The 14,158-nt window shown below is 55.9% G+C and overlaps 1 protein-coding gene across 1 annotated transcript; it reads left to right on the forward strand.

The window, feature by feature from the left end:
* The first annotated feature begins 10,433 nt into the window (after nt 1-10,433).
* Nucleotides 10,434-11,495, forward strand: LOC142075063 (C-C motif chemokine 21-like). Its single transcript, XM_075136065.1, has 3 exons — nt 10,434-10,500; nt 11,104-11,224; nt 11,342-11,495. Exons 1-3 carry the CDS (start codon nt 10,434-10,436, stop codon nt 11,493-11,495), a joined length of 342 nt encoding a protein of 113 aa, XP_074992166.1.
* The last annotated feature ends 2,663 nt before the right edge of the window (nt 11,496-14,158 follow it).

Below are 14,158 nucleotides of genomic sequence, written 5' to 3' on the forward strand. Positions count from 1 at the left end.
ATACAACGGGCTGTTAAAGACAACACTGAGGGCAATGGGTGGTGGGACATTCAAGCATTGGGACACACATTTAGCAAAGGCCACCTGGTTAGTGAACACTAGGGGATCTGTCACTCGAGCTGGCCCTGCCCAATCCAAACCCTTACGTACTGTAGAGGGGGATAAAGTCCCTGTTGTGCATATGAGAAATATGCTGGGGAAGACGGTCTGGGTTGCTCCTGCCTCTGGCAAGGGAAAACCCATCCGTGGGATTGCTTTTGCTCAGGGACCTGGATGCACTTGGTGGGTGATGAGAAAGGATGGGGAAGTCCGGTGTGTACCTCAGGGGGATTTAATTTTGGGTGAAAATAGCCAATGAACTGAATTGTACGATGTTAGTTATTACATAGTACTGTATGTCATCACTTTTATGGTTACCATATGCCATATTAACAGTATTACAGTAAGAATCACCCAGATTAATTTAGGATGAACGCCGATGAAACTGAGCAAGGTGCAACAATGATAGAACCAGACGAGCGCCCAGAACTGGCCTCCGCATGCAAGAGTCCCACACCACACACCATCTCTCCTGCCCTGCAAGACTGTTATGACAGGTGGAACCCGAAGTCATGGACTACATGAACTCAACGGACGTTTTAGAGGGATGGCCCATGGACTAAGGGAATGATATCTCTGTGTGCGTATATATATCAAAAGGCAGGGAAAAGTAGCGGTGACTAATTGGAATGTATGGGAAAATGTGAGACCTGGGCATGATGTAGATGGTATAGAATAAGGGGTGGATATTGTCCTGGTTCCAGCTGGGACAGGGTTAACTTTCTTCCCAGTAGCCTGGGGGGTGCGCTGTGTTTTGGGTTCGGTGTGAAAGGAGCTTGATGGCCCATTGATGCTTTGGCTGTTGCTGGGTGATGCTTGCACCGGGAGGGGGGAGCACAGCCGGGGTGGTGGACCCAGCTGGCCAATGGGGTATTCTATACCATGTGACATCATGCTCAGTATAAAAACCAGGTGTGTGTGGGGGCTCGCCCCCCGTTCGTGACACGCGGTCGGCGGTCGGTGAGCGGTTCTGTTGTGCATTGCCTGCTTTGTGTATTCTGTTATTGTTGTTGTTCTCACTGTTATTATTACTGTTCTACTTAGTTTTATTTCAATTATTAAACTGTTTTTATCTCAACCCGGGAGCTTTCCTACTTGTGCCCTCCCAATTCTCTTCCCCATCCCACCGGGGGGGGGGTGATCGAGCGGCTGCGTGGCGTTTATTTTTGCTGGCTGGGGTTAAACCACGACACTTCATCAGCATGATGAAGGCTTTCCTGGAAGTGGCTAAATACCTGCCTGCCGATGGGAAGTAGTGAATTAATTCCTTATTTTGCTTTGCTTGCATGCGCAGCTTTTACTTTACCTATTAAACTGTCTTTATCTCAACCCATGAGTTTTCTTACTTTTACCCTTCCAATTCTCTCCCCCATCCCACTGGAGGGGGAGTGACCGAGTGGCTGCATGGGGCTTAGCTCCCCACCAGGGTTAACCCACAACAGCAGATCAGACTGTTTTAAGTTAAAGCTGTGCTACCCCTGGGCTGTGATGTGAGGGTGAAGCCACTGCTGTGAGTTGTTGGTGGGACAAGTCCTGCCCAACTCAGCATTGAGCCTGAGTCTAATAAGGCTTCGGAGAGAGTGGAAAGAGATGGGAACAGGCAGCAAATGATTTGTATCTGGAAAACCGTGGGAAGATTTGGATCTGGCCTTGTCTCCCTGCTGAGTGGAGAGAGAAACCCAAGGGGCATGGGATGGACCACATCTACCAGAGCTGTGTCCTGAGGGGCTTCAGAGACGGGGACAGATGGATGTCCCATGCTGGCTGGGGTGCAGACAATGGGGCTGGGGAAAGTACTTGGCCCCCATCAGCACTGGGGAGACCCTGCTGGGGCTCTGCGTCCCATCAGGGCTCCCAGGACATGGCTGACATGAGCAGGTCTGGCCGAGGCCAAATTAAACATGCTCTGAGCAGGAGGTTGGCCTGGAGACCCAGAAGTCCCTTCCCACCTCAGTTTATTGTGTATTTGTCTATGTGATCAGGTGTCCGATGGGAGGTAGTTGTAGGCAACGGAGACAGCAGCATGTCCTGAGGATGTTCTCCCTGCCTATCGAGTAATACCAACCATATCAACTGGTCTTGTAGACCTCTTTCTTGCCTTGGTGCAGCCACGCGGGGGTTTGCAATGCTGGCAACTGTCACAGGGACCTTCGGGCCTGGAGCAGAGCCCTGCACAGATGGAAATTGGGGCTGCAGCCCTTGCAGTATTCTTGGGGGGTGCAAATTCCCCTTCCTGACCGCAACTACAGTCAATCACTTCTGGGGTACACGGGATAGGGCCTGGGCTCAGTCTCATCTTGGTAGCCCTGAGCTCCTCCAGGGTCTGCTCTGCTGCCAAGGTGTTGGGATGGGACCCATTGTGGGGGTACAGTGGTGTGTCTCCCCTTCCTCCTGATGCCTGAGCCAGGCACCCTCCAGGAGAGGCTTGCAAGCCATCTGGGTGACTTTCCCAGAGCTGCCATTGCAGGGTCTGTGGGGCTTTGGCAGGCAGATGCTGCCGGGAGGTCTCCTGGCTTCTGGCCCCACAACTCTTCCCTGCTGCTCCCTTGCTGTAAACAGCTGTCTCGCCTGATGCCCAGCCCCAAAGGGAATTTCCAGCCCCTCGCACTGCTCCCAGCCCATCAGACACCACCTGCAGCCACCTGCCAAACCAAAGAGCTCAGATGCTCACCAGCTGTCTGGGGCATCTCAAGCAGAGTCCCGGCTCCAAACACTGTTTGTCCCATGTTCAGGCAGGTGCCTCTTCCCCTCTGCCTCCTCTTGGAGACCAATTTGATGGCCAGGTCAAATAGCCAGTCTTGACTCCCCAGGTCTTTGGTGCACCTGGGTTAATCCCTGCTCTGTGTGTGCCTGGGAGGAGGTTGCTCTGCATCGTGTGAGTATCCTTGGTGGTGCACGACGTCCCCTCTGCATTATTCCTGTCTGCCTGGGTGCCAAAATGGCCCTCAGGTCACTCCTCATGTCTTCAAGCGCTGTCCCCATTGTGGAGTGTCGTGGTTTAACCCCGGCCGGCAACTAAGCATCACACAGCTGCTTGCTCACTTCCTCCCAGCAGGATGGGGGAGAGAATCGGAAGGGTAAAAGTGAGAAAACTCATGGGTTGAGATAAAGACAGTTTAATAAGTAAAGAAAAAGCTGCACACACAAGCAAAGCAAAACAAGGAATTCATTCACTACTTCCCATTGGCAGGCAGGTGTTCAGCCATCTCCAGGAAAGCAGGGCTCCATCACGCCTAACAGTTACTTGGGAAGACAAACGCCATCACTCCAAACATCCCCCCTTCCTTCTTCTTCCCCCAGCTTTATATTGCTGAGCATGACGTCATATGGTATGGAATATCCCTTTGGTCAGTTGGGGTCAGCTGTCCCGGATGTGTCCCCTCCCAGCTTCTTGTGCACCCCCAGCCTACTGGCTGGTGGGGTGGTGTGAGAAGCAGAAAAGGCCTTGACTCTGTGTAAGCACTGCTCAGCAGTAACTCAAACATCCCTGTGTTATCAACACTGTTTCCAGCACAAATCCAAAACATAGCCCCATACCAGCTAGTATGAAGAAAATTAACTCTATCCCAGCCAAAACCAGCACATGGAGTCAGCTGTTCCAGGGTTTTGATGGCTCCATCACTCTGCCCTGCTGCTCTGAATTACTGTTAATGACCAGTTATATTTACGTATGGAGTATATAACTTCTTCCTATCTTTTAATTATATCTGGGCAGGTTGAGACATGTCCAGTGTGGAGCTGGGCTCCCGGAGCCCTCCCAGCCTTTTCCGTCCCTTCCAGCAGCTGTTTCCTTTCCATGCAGGCTGCTGGAAAGGGCTCGGCCGGTCACTATTTGGGTGCCCTCCTGGCAGCAGTGCTCCCTCTGATGACAAGTCCAGGTGCTTGTGGCCCATGAAGCTGGCAGACAACGTGGTGGGCCTGTGCCTGGTGTTGGTGCCCAGCAGCTCCTAGCCCTGTGGGGCTTCATCTCCTTTCCCTTTGCTTTCTCTCTGTCCCCCGGCACTTGCATTTTCCACTGCTGCCTGGGCGTTGGGTGGCTGCTTCTCTGGTTGGGGCGACCGGCTGAAACGTCGCCGGGAGCAGAGCTCTTCTCTCGTGTTTTCCAGTCTTGGCTGAAGCATATCCAGTTCCTAGTTTACATGTTGCTCTAATGTCTTCTGCAAACTCTCCAGAGCCTTTTCGATGTTTTGCTTCATTTCCCTTCGTCCTTCTTTAATTTCTCTGTCTCCATTTCCCCCCTCCTGATGAGCTTGCTGTGTGTGCCAGCTGCTGTTTGCTCTAGAAGCTGGATCCAGGCTCTCCAGCCCACGGAGCTGAGTGCATGCCAGAAACGCGGGGCAGAGTGGGCTACTTGGCGGACGCCGGCACCGAGTGGCGAGATGGAGAAGGAGCAGTTTCCTCTCTGACAACACTCAGACAGCTCTTTTCCCAGCAGCTTCTCGAATCTCTCTGAATTCACATGCCAGGTGGGCTGGGCTAGGATGATGCCTTTGCATGAAGTGTACGTGTGTGCGCATCCCTGCCTGGACAGAGCCCAGCCAACCCACCTATTTCAAACTATGCAGAGCTCCTGGCTTGGCTGGCACGCGCCCCATGCCTTGCTTTGGGGGCTGCTGCTCACTTTGCTGTGAGAGGATTTGTGACTTGCTACATTTCCACTTTCAACGAAGGCTGGGTTGGCGCCAGCAGTTTCCACTAAGTTTTACGCTGCCGTATGAGGAACCGTGGGATTTCTGGATGGAGGATTGCTGTGCTTCTCGGTGGAAGAGGGAGGGCTGGACTTGTGGTCAGTGGAAGGGCTGAGGACCAGCTGAGAGGGGCCCAGTTTTTGGAGGGTTATGCAAACTCCAGTTGACCCACTCTTCCCTGCAGCGTCTGCTGCTCTCTGGCCTAGCATCTCTGCCAAGAGCAGGAGCCTCTTGCCATGTCCCCTTTCCACCACGAACCTCGGCCACCCCATGGAGGCGCCATGGAGGGACAGGCTTTGAGCCATCATCCCTTTCAGCAGGCACTGAATATATTTCCCAGTGACATAGTGACAAATATACAAATTCACAACAGCCCGAGCCCAAAGGATCCCACGTGTTGGGTAATGCCTGGCTCAGGAGGGGTGAGAGCCAAGCAACCCTGCCCACGTGCTTTCCACAGGGAGACAAAACACAGATCCTGACTGGTCCCTTGATTTTGGGTCTGAGGGAACGCTACAGGCAGCGCCGCACACCATGCAGAGGATGCTGTAGGAAGAGGGCATCTTGCCAGGGCGCAGGACCTGCTCAGGTCCCTCTCAGCCTGCTTGCTATGATTTCACCCCCTGCACATTCTTCATCAGTGATCCTGTCCTGCCCCAAAGCAGCTGAGCCGCTCTGCAGGCATGCTAATGACCAAAGGGTTAACTCCTTGCACCTGCACCCAGCTGGGAAACCAAATTTCCTCCAGGGTCAGAGGGCCTGGGGCATTCGGGGGTGAGGGGGAGGTGCAAACTTCTCCTGGCCGAAGACCCCCTGAAAGCCCAGCCGGCTCCAGCGCCCGTGCATAGGGAGGGGACTCCTGGGGAGCTGGCTTCCCTGCCCTTCCCAGCATGTTGTGCTCAGCCCTCTCTTTCCATCAGCCTCACTGAACGCCGGGGGACGGCGCGGCAGCCAGCGGGGAGCCTGCCCGGCTCGTGTGTCGCTGGCTTCCAGCAATTCTTTCCCGCTTCCCGAGGACTGCTTCACTATACGACATTTCTATACAGTGTGCCTGGCAGGCAGCCCGCTCCCCTTCCCAGCTACTGGGGTTTTCCACGCTGGACTTTGCGAACTACCTCTACGCTGGCTCCTGGGAATTGGCCTCTGCAGGAAGGAATTTGCTAGTCAGTGGTTTGAGCGGAGCTGTGTGACCCCGTTTCTGTTAGCAGTGACTTTATCTTGGAGGCAGCATCCAGAAGGATTTGGAAATTCCCAGCCCCCCTGGTTGGTTCCCCTTGATGCCCTCAGTCCATGCATGCACCCGAGGAGCCTCTGCTCCCAGCCTTGAGCCACCCAGGGAGCAGACCCCATGTCTGGTTAAGCAGGACAGAGCTGGGGGCTTTTGCAGGGCTGAAGGGCAGCCCAAGGATGGGTGAGCAGAGGGCTGAGGGGTCAGGAGAAAGGTTCTCCTGGCATTACAGGGTGAGATGTCAGGAAACTGCGATGCTGGAAGCCAGGTGTCGTGGTTTAGCCCCAGTTGGCAACCAAGCACCACACAGCCGCTTGCTCACCCTCCCCCCACCTCCAGTGGGATGGGGGAGAGAATCGGAAGAGCAAAAGTAAGAAAACTCATGGGTTGAGATAAGAACAGTTTAATACTTGAAATAAAATAAAATAATAATAATAATAAATTGTAATGAAAAGTAAAGCAAAAAGAGAGAGAGAGAGGAACAAAACCCAGGGTAAAAAAAAAAGTGATGCAATCGCTCACCACCCGCCGACCGATGCCCAGCCAGTCCCTGAGCAGCGATTGCTGTCCCCTGGCCAACTCCCCCCAGCTTATATACTGAGCATGACATCATATGGTATGGAATACCCCTTTGGCCAGTTTGGGGAAGCTGTCCTGGCTGTGCTCCCTCCCAGCTTCTTGTGCACCTGGCAGAGCATGGGAAGCTGAAAAGTCCTTGACCAGCAGAAACACTACTTAGCAACAAACAAAACATCAGTGTGTTATCACATTATTCTCATACTAAATCCAAAACACAGCACTATACCAGCTACTAGAAAGAAAATTAACTCTATCCCAGCTGAAACCAGGACACCAGGGAAGCAATTTGTAGGTGAACTCCAGGCTCTGGTGCTGGGGTGTGGGGTGCAAACATGGGAAGCATTTGGGATGGAGGCTTGAGCAAGTCCCTACAAGCTCCCACAGTGGTTTCACTGCCTGGGAAAGGCTCACAAGCAAGGCAGTTTGGTGACCTTTGCTATGGTCCCACTGTTTTTGCACACATGGTGTGCGGGGACACCGTAGTCTTTGCCTAGGACACCCTCCCCTCTTCCTGCAGTTTGGAGGTCCCTCCACCACAGGGATGCACAGAGGGTTGGAGCTGGGCTGCTCAAGCATGGGGGTAGCTGGAAGCACCATTGCACGAAGCCCTGCTGGAAAGGCTCTGCACAGTGTCTGACACAGACCCCGGGGCCACAGGGGGGTTCCCTGTAGTTGAGACACCACACGCTGCCTGGTTACGTCCCCCTCCCTGTTTCTGCCTCCATCCTGCACCTCTGAGCTCTGGGAAAAGGCTGGTGGCTGCGGGAGCCCAAGCTGATGAGAAATGGGTTTATGTGGGTGCATGCAAGAAATTGTGCCTGGCCAGAGCAGCTGCTGGAGGCTGCTGGTGTTGGAGAGCCCTAAAAAGCCTTGCCTCCACCCCCCACCCCTGGCAGCTCCTCTGTATCCCAAAAGTTCAGTCTGCCTTGTGACCCCCCTGCAAACAGGGATGCTCATCCCTCTCTCATTGCCAGAAGCTCCCTGCTTTCTCCCTGGGCTGGGGGGACAGGTGACAGAGCAAGGCACTTGGGGAGGAAGGAGTGAACTGGGGGCTCTGAGGGAAGGGAGGCAGGAGGAGAGATGGGGCACGGACCCCCCAGGCTAGTTTCCATGGGGCCCTGCTGCTCAGGCATGCATATGCACTTGCATTGCTCAGACAGAGCAATGGCCAAGTACCCCTGCCCTTAGTTTGTTCCCTCCTGGGTCCTCTCCAATCCACCTTCCCTGGAGGGACTGGAGTGAGGGTCTGCTCAGCTGGCTGCTTTTTTCAGGGTGCAAATTGCAGAGAATTGCCAAAGACTGAAGCCTGCAAAGGGAACGCGTGCCCTGACCCTCCTCAGCAGCTCAGACCATGTTTGGGGCTGGCCTCTGGTCAGAGGATGCTGCTGCGGTGTCTTGAAAACATGCAGAGAGCCAGGGACTTTCCAGGTGCCTGCTGCTGCAGCCGGGGCCGGGACTGGGCAAGGAAGGAAGCTGGGCTCTGCACTGGGGCTGCAGAGCTCTCCTGGGCTCCTTTGGGAGCAGAGGGAGCCCTGGGCTGGACTGGGCAACCTGTGACACATCTCCCCTCCCTCCACATCACTTTCCATGATACCACATAGGCTCTGGGAGAGAGTTGACCAGGGTGGACGGCTACGGGATCAGTGATCCCCCCGGCTTCTCCAGCACATGGACCTGCAGAGGGACAGTGTCCCAGATGTGCCAAGGGCGAGGGTTCATCCAGGTGCTCAGCTGCACTGCTTCCTGGAGAGGTTGCACAGGTAAGGGCTGGAAAGGTGATAAGAGCCAGCATGGCTCTCCTTTTCCTGCCCTGTCCTGATGCCACCGGTACTTTGGGGTTGGAGGAATGCGTGACAGTGCATAGGATGCCTCCAGGGACCAGTTCCCTGTGCTGCCAGGCACCTTGGGGAGATGCACCCACAGGCAACCTGCTTCTGCCCATGGCCTCTGCCTGCCGCATGCCCCAGGGGCTGCTGCCCGTGACTACACTGACCTCGGTGCTGCATGAGTGCGTGGGGAGCTGCCTCCCCCCATCTGGGCACTGGGCCCACGGGTACCTCCCAGCATGGGAGCTCCCTTTCTCTTCTGCGTGGGAGATGGAGGAAGCCCCAGGAGCGCAGCCCTGGATCCCACGCTGCCCCAGGCACCTGGCTTGTCCCCGAGGAAGCCAGCAAGCTGCTGCAGGGCAGTTGCTAGTGAGCCCCCCCTGCCGTGACTCCAGCATTGCCCCCTCCCTGTTGAGGGGGGCGAGAGCCTGGGCATCTTATTGCTGCTCTGCTTTCTACAGCAGCTGGGACTTTGGTCTCCCCCTGGGTTACTCATTGCCCTTGATAACTGTTTATAAGGGTCCTTATCAGGAACCAGTGAAAAGTCCTAGGGCTGCACCCCAGGGCACAGGCAGCAGGGTAGGAGAAGGGTCTTGGCCCCCACTGGCACCGGGGAGACCCCATTGGGGCTCTGCATTCTGTCAGGGCTCTCAGGACACGGCTAACATAGGCAGCGGGAGTGGGTCTGGCCGAGGGGCTGGAGGCCATGGTGGGCGAGGAGGGGCTGCGAGTGTTGGGGTGGTGAAGCTGGGGATGGGATGGCAAAGGGGGCTCCTTGCTGGCGGGGGCTGCCCGGGGGGCTGGAGAGATGCCGGGGCCCGGCTCTTCTCAGAGGGGCCCTGGGGCAGGGTGAGAAGCAGTGGCACTGGATGCATCAAGGGAAATTCCAATTATATAGTGGGGAAAATGTTTTCCACATGAGAACATTTCAAGCACTGGGACAGGTTGCCCAAAGCAGTTGTGAAACCTCCATCCTTGGTCTCTTGGACTGTCTCCTGGCGTTCATGTGAAAATGTGGATGTCTGACCATCCCCTGCTCAGAGCAGGACCGGCATTACACTAGGTTGCTCAGGGCTTGGTCCAGTCGTGTGGCCATCTCTTTGGGTGGCCTTTGCCACCACAGGGATGCCCTGAGGGCTCCTGTTCAGCTCCCCCGGGTCCACTTCTGCATAGCCCCTGTCTTGCCAGCCATGCCCAGCCTGTCTGGCTGCACGGGGTCATGCCGTCTTACCCGTGGGACTTCGCATCTTGTCTGTGTTGAACCTCAGGAGGTTCCTGTCAGCCTTTTCCTCCAGCCAGTCGAGGTCCCTGCTCATCCTCAGCTCCCCACAATTTGGTATCAGCGCTAACGCACGGTGGGCTGTGCTATCTCCCCCAGCCCCATTTGCAGTCCAGCCCCTGCACATCCCAGCCCTACAGATGTGTTCAGCTGTCTGGGGAGGTCCCCGAGGCAGCCAGACAGGGATGGGGGCTCAGGAGACTGGCATGTGGGGTCACCCAGAGCCCCTTCTCACCTGCGTGGGGTGGGTGGCTTGGCTTGGGAGCAAAGCACGAGGTGGAGAAGCAAAACAGATTGACTCCTTGGTTCCTCTAATAGCTTGGCCGCCCACCAGGGTCCCTGCCTGGGGAACAAACAGACAAGCAGCAACACCTGACCCGCCAAGAGCAGGTAGCAGCAGGTTGCGGGATCGGGTAGGAAACAGGAGCCCACAAACTCATCTAGCTGTGATGGGGCCATGTCTCTGGCGTGCCCCCCACCTGGCACCCCATGCCATGATGGGCAGCTGGGAACAAGACAGGACACATCTGTAAAGGGGGGCTCACGACTTACAGGAATCCCCCACCCTCCCGCTTCTCCATCATCCAGCCCTTGGCCGGCTGGTGGGCTACCTGCCAGGCTGGCTGAAAATGAAAGCAAAGCACCCAGAGATAAATAGGAGCAGCCTCAGCACAAGACAGCAGTGTGTGTCCTGCTCCTCAGCCTTGCCCAGCTCAGCACCCACAGCACCCGCCATGGCTCTGCACCTCCTCCTGCCACTGCTCCTGCTGGCCTCTACCCTCCTCATTGCCCAGGCTCAAGGTGAAGGGCACGAAGCCCTCCTGCCCACCTGTGGTGGGATGGGACAGGGGATGGGTGCTCGGTGGGGTCTGTGCAGGGTGCTAGGTGGCACGGTTGCAGTGCACGGGGGGGTGTTTGCGGTGCATTTGCATGCGTGCATGGCTGCGGGTGTTGGGTTTGCAGTGCAGTCGTGTGTAGGGGGGGATGTGTGTGTGTGCGCATGCCTGGTTGGCGTGTGGCATTGGCTTGCAGTGCTTGCTTGGCTTTCACAGGCAGGGGGAGCATGTGCATGTGCACGTGGCTGGTGGGGCAGCAGCACCCCGAGTTGAACGGCACAGGCGGGAGAACAAGGTTCAGTCCCTTTGCAAGGAGCCCGTCTCTGCTTCAGTTTCCCCTCCACTGGCAGTGAAATTGGTGTCACATATCCCTGGGGCAGGGTCCGATCTGTAACAGGGCACTGGGGTTGGGAGTTCCCACCCTCATGTGGGTGCCCCAGCATCTCTCCCACAAATGATACCAAGCAAGCCCTGTGCTGTCAGCCGGCTGTGCTGTGCTCCCCTGGGGCTGGGAAGGTGCCCTGGCTCGGTGAGGGTCTGAAATCCCACATGCCCCCCTTGCCCCCAGGCATTGGCAGCTCGGCCTCGGACTGCTGCCTGAAGAACAGCCAGAAAGTCGTCCCCAGCAGCTGGGTGAAGTCCTACAGCCTCCAGGGACCCAAGTCGGGATGTTTGCTGCGTGCTGTTGTGTGAGTACCCCACTGCGGTCAGGGCCATCTGGAGCAGTTTGGCTCCGGCCAAGCCCTCCCTCCCCATGTCCTCCCCCCTGCCCACCCCCCAGCAAACCTTTCTGCCTGCACCCCCAGGTTTACCACCAAGAGGAACAAGAAAATCTGTGCCTCTCCTACCGACCTCGCCGTCCAGAAGCTGATGCAGAACCTGGACAAGAAGGACAAGAAGAAGGGACAGTCCCCACGTCCCAGGGGCAGACCCAAGTGGCAGAAGCAGCAGTGGGTCTAAGTCAGGCCTGAAGAGGTAGGCAGGGGAGTAGTGGGGGGCAGCAGGGCAGTGGGGTGAGGGTGCTGCCCCCCCATCCCAGATCCTTCCCTGTGGGAGGGAAAGCATCTGCCTCCTGGGACTGAGCCTGGGAGGGCTGCCAGAGCCATAGCTGGAGCACGGAGGTGCTTAGGGCATGGCTCCCTCCTGGTCTGTGCTTGCCTTAAAATCAAATTTCTTTCTGGAGCTGCTGGGGCAAGGCAATGCTTGGGGATGGGCAAGACATGTCATGCAAGGCAAAGGCCCCCCCAGCTGGGGTGGGCACTCTCGCTGAGACTGTCACCACCCCCTCCTTGCCTTCCTTAGGATGGGTGTCTTCCCCACCAATGACCGATCCACTGCCCGGCAATGGACATCCGCAAACCGCCTGCCCGCCGGCCCTGGGGCAAGAATGGGGCTGGCCAAGGGAGCTGCCCTCTGCTCTGCAGCCCCCTCGGTGCTGCCGTGCCTGCCGCAGAGATCCCCCCAGCCAGAACCCCCTGCACCAGATCCTCACTCACCCCATGGCCATGCCATCAGGGACCGGGACCCTCGTGGGAGCTGAGCCGTGGCCCCGAGGGGTTAACCCTGGCAGCGGGGGGAGCCTGTGGAGGTGGGCAGCCTTCCCATGGGAGGGGATTTCTGTAGCCTGGCAGGATGGCAGCTTTTCCTTTGACTTTTTGGGGGCGGTTATACATTTGTATTTATATTTAAAGACTCGTGCTTTCATTTAGTCTCCCTGGAGGGCTCTACTTCTGGCTCCTCATGCTTCACAGAGTACCCTTTATGCTGCAGGCTAGCTTTTCTGGAAGATTGCTCTTATTTTTCTGCTAAATAAATGATGGCTGTGTTTAATTTCCCTCTCGACAGTTTGCTCCTTTTTGACTTGCAGGGATGTGGGGTGCTAGGCAGGTCCAATGTCCCTGTGCTCCTGCCCAGGCTGCTTGCTGGGTGCTTCCTTGCAGGGCAATTAATAGCGTCTGAGATGGAGAGTTTGGGGACAGCGGGGGTGACGGTGTGGCTGTATGTCTGAGCTGTTCTAGGCTTTCCCTTTGGCTGTTACAGCTCTCTGTTGCAGTTTAGTTTGGAGGAAGATAGTCAGGATTTGTCCTTTTGATTTTTTAAATCCTTTTGTTTAGGTACAAAATCGCAATGAAATCGGAACAAATTGTTCATTTTAGTGACATTTTACCCCTTTATCCCCCCTTGGTTTTGCTGTTGTCAGAGATTCAGACATTATTAAGCCAAATGCTTTGTTTTCCAAAAAAAAAAAAAGAAACTCTTGTATACTCTCTTCCCAAGTCTGAAAAGCCTGTGTGGTGAAAACTGCACGTGAGACTGTGCAGGTGGGGGGAATAGAAGACTTTGCAAAATTCATTGCAGACACTCTGCAGCCATTTGAGAGCAGCTCTATCCCAAACCTTTAGTAAAATGAGAGGTCACTAACCCGAGGACACCATAAGGTGAGACTGCAGGTAGAGTGGGGACAGATCCCCAGGCTGGCGAGGAAATGGCACCTCCCTGTGCTTGCAAACCCCCTCTAGCATGCCGAGAAGGAGCAAGTTGAGGGGCTGTACCGCAGCCTCAGTGCTATCTGCTTGCAAAGACTTCAGACATGGACTTTGGTCAGTAAAGGTCTATTAAGTCGTATAATTGCAATAATAGGATTTGTGGGGCTTAACAATATCAGCAAAGGCTGTGTGTTGGCTGGAGTAAAGCTTGTAGTTGAGTGTTTCTATCAAACACATTTATCTGGCTCGATTGCTTTTTTAGGCGGGCCTTTAGGTGTATTATTTTAAGGCTGTGTAAAGAAACTGTGAAGTCCAAGATACTGGCCCTGAGTACGGGACGGGTGCTGAGCTGGCTCCGTGTTGCCCTCTCCTCCATGTGGGAGCACGCGGCCGTCCGCCAGACCAGCCTTTGGACAGGATGCGAGGCAATGAAATATATCCTTTACAACCAAACTCGCTCATTCTGGCTGTTGTGATGGGCTTTGGTGGGGCAGGAAGGACTGCATGGGGGGTCTCCATCCTTAGTGGAGGGGCTGCTCTCCTGCCCCATACACTGTCCCCCAGGTTTTGGCTCTTGCATCCCCCCTGGGCGCTGCATTCCCTGGGGTGCAGGGGCTGGGAGCTGCTGGCACAGGAGAGGGGGACCATGCAAGTCCCCTCTCTTGCAGCTCCTGTATTGCTGTGTTGCCCAGTGATGCGAAGCTGTCCTGTTTGCTCAGCCGTCCCCACCGAGGGGTCCTGAGATGCCAGCAAACACGGAGACACAAAATGTTTTTGTATACGGCGTCCTTTGCCCACGGCTGAGCCTGTCCCTCCAACTCTGGCCCTCCCCAGACAAGCACTGCTTGCTCAAAGCAGCGGCTGGGCTCTGTGCTCCCAGCTGCTTTGGGAAAACAGCATTAAACCAAGTTATTAATGAGGCTGTGCTCTGGCCTGGGCTTTGCTGGGGGCCTGGGAACTGACACCCATGCACTGGGAGTCAGACGGGGCTGCTGCGGGAGGGCTGGAGGCAGCCCGCCGCCAGAGGCAGCCCTGGGTTTGCTGGGGACACGCTGCGTCCAGGTGCTGCGAGGCTGGCCCTACCTTCTGCGGGACTCCTTGTTGTGCTGGTCACGGTGTCAGGAGATTGTGAAATGA

Source organism: Calonectris borealis, chromosome W, assembly GCF_964195595.1.
Source record: "Calonectris borealis chromosome W, bCalBor7.hap1.2, whole genome shotgun sequence".
Lineage (NCBI taxonomy): Eukaryota > Metazoa > Chordata > Aves > Procellariiformes > Procellariidae > Calonectris > Calonectris borealis.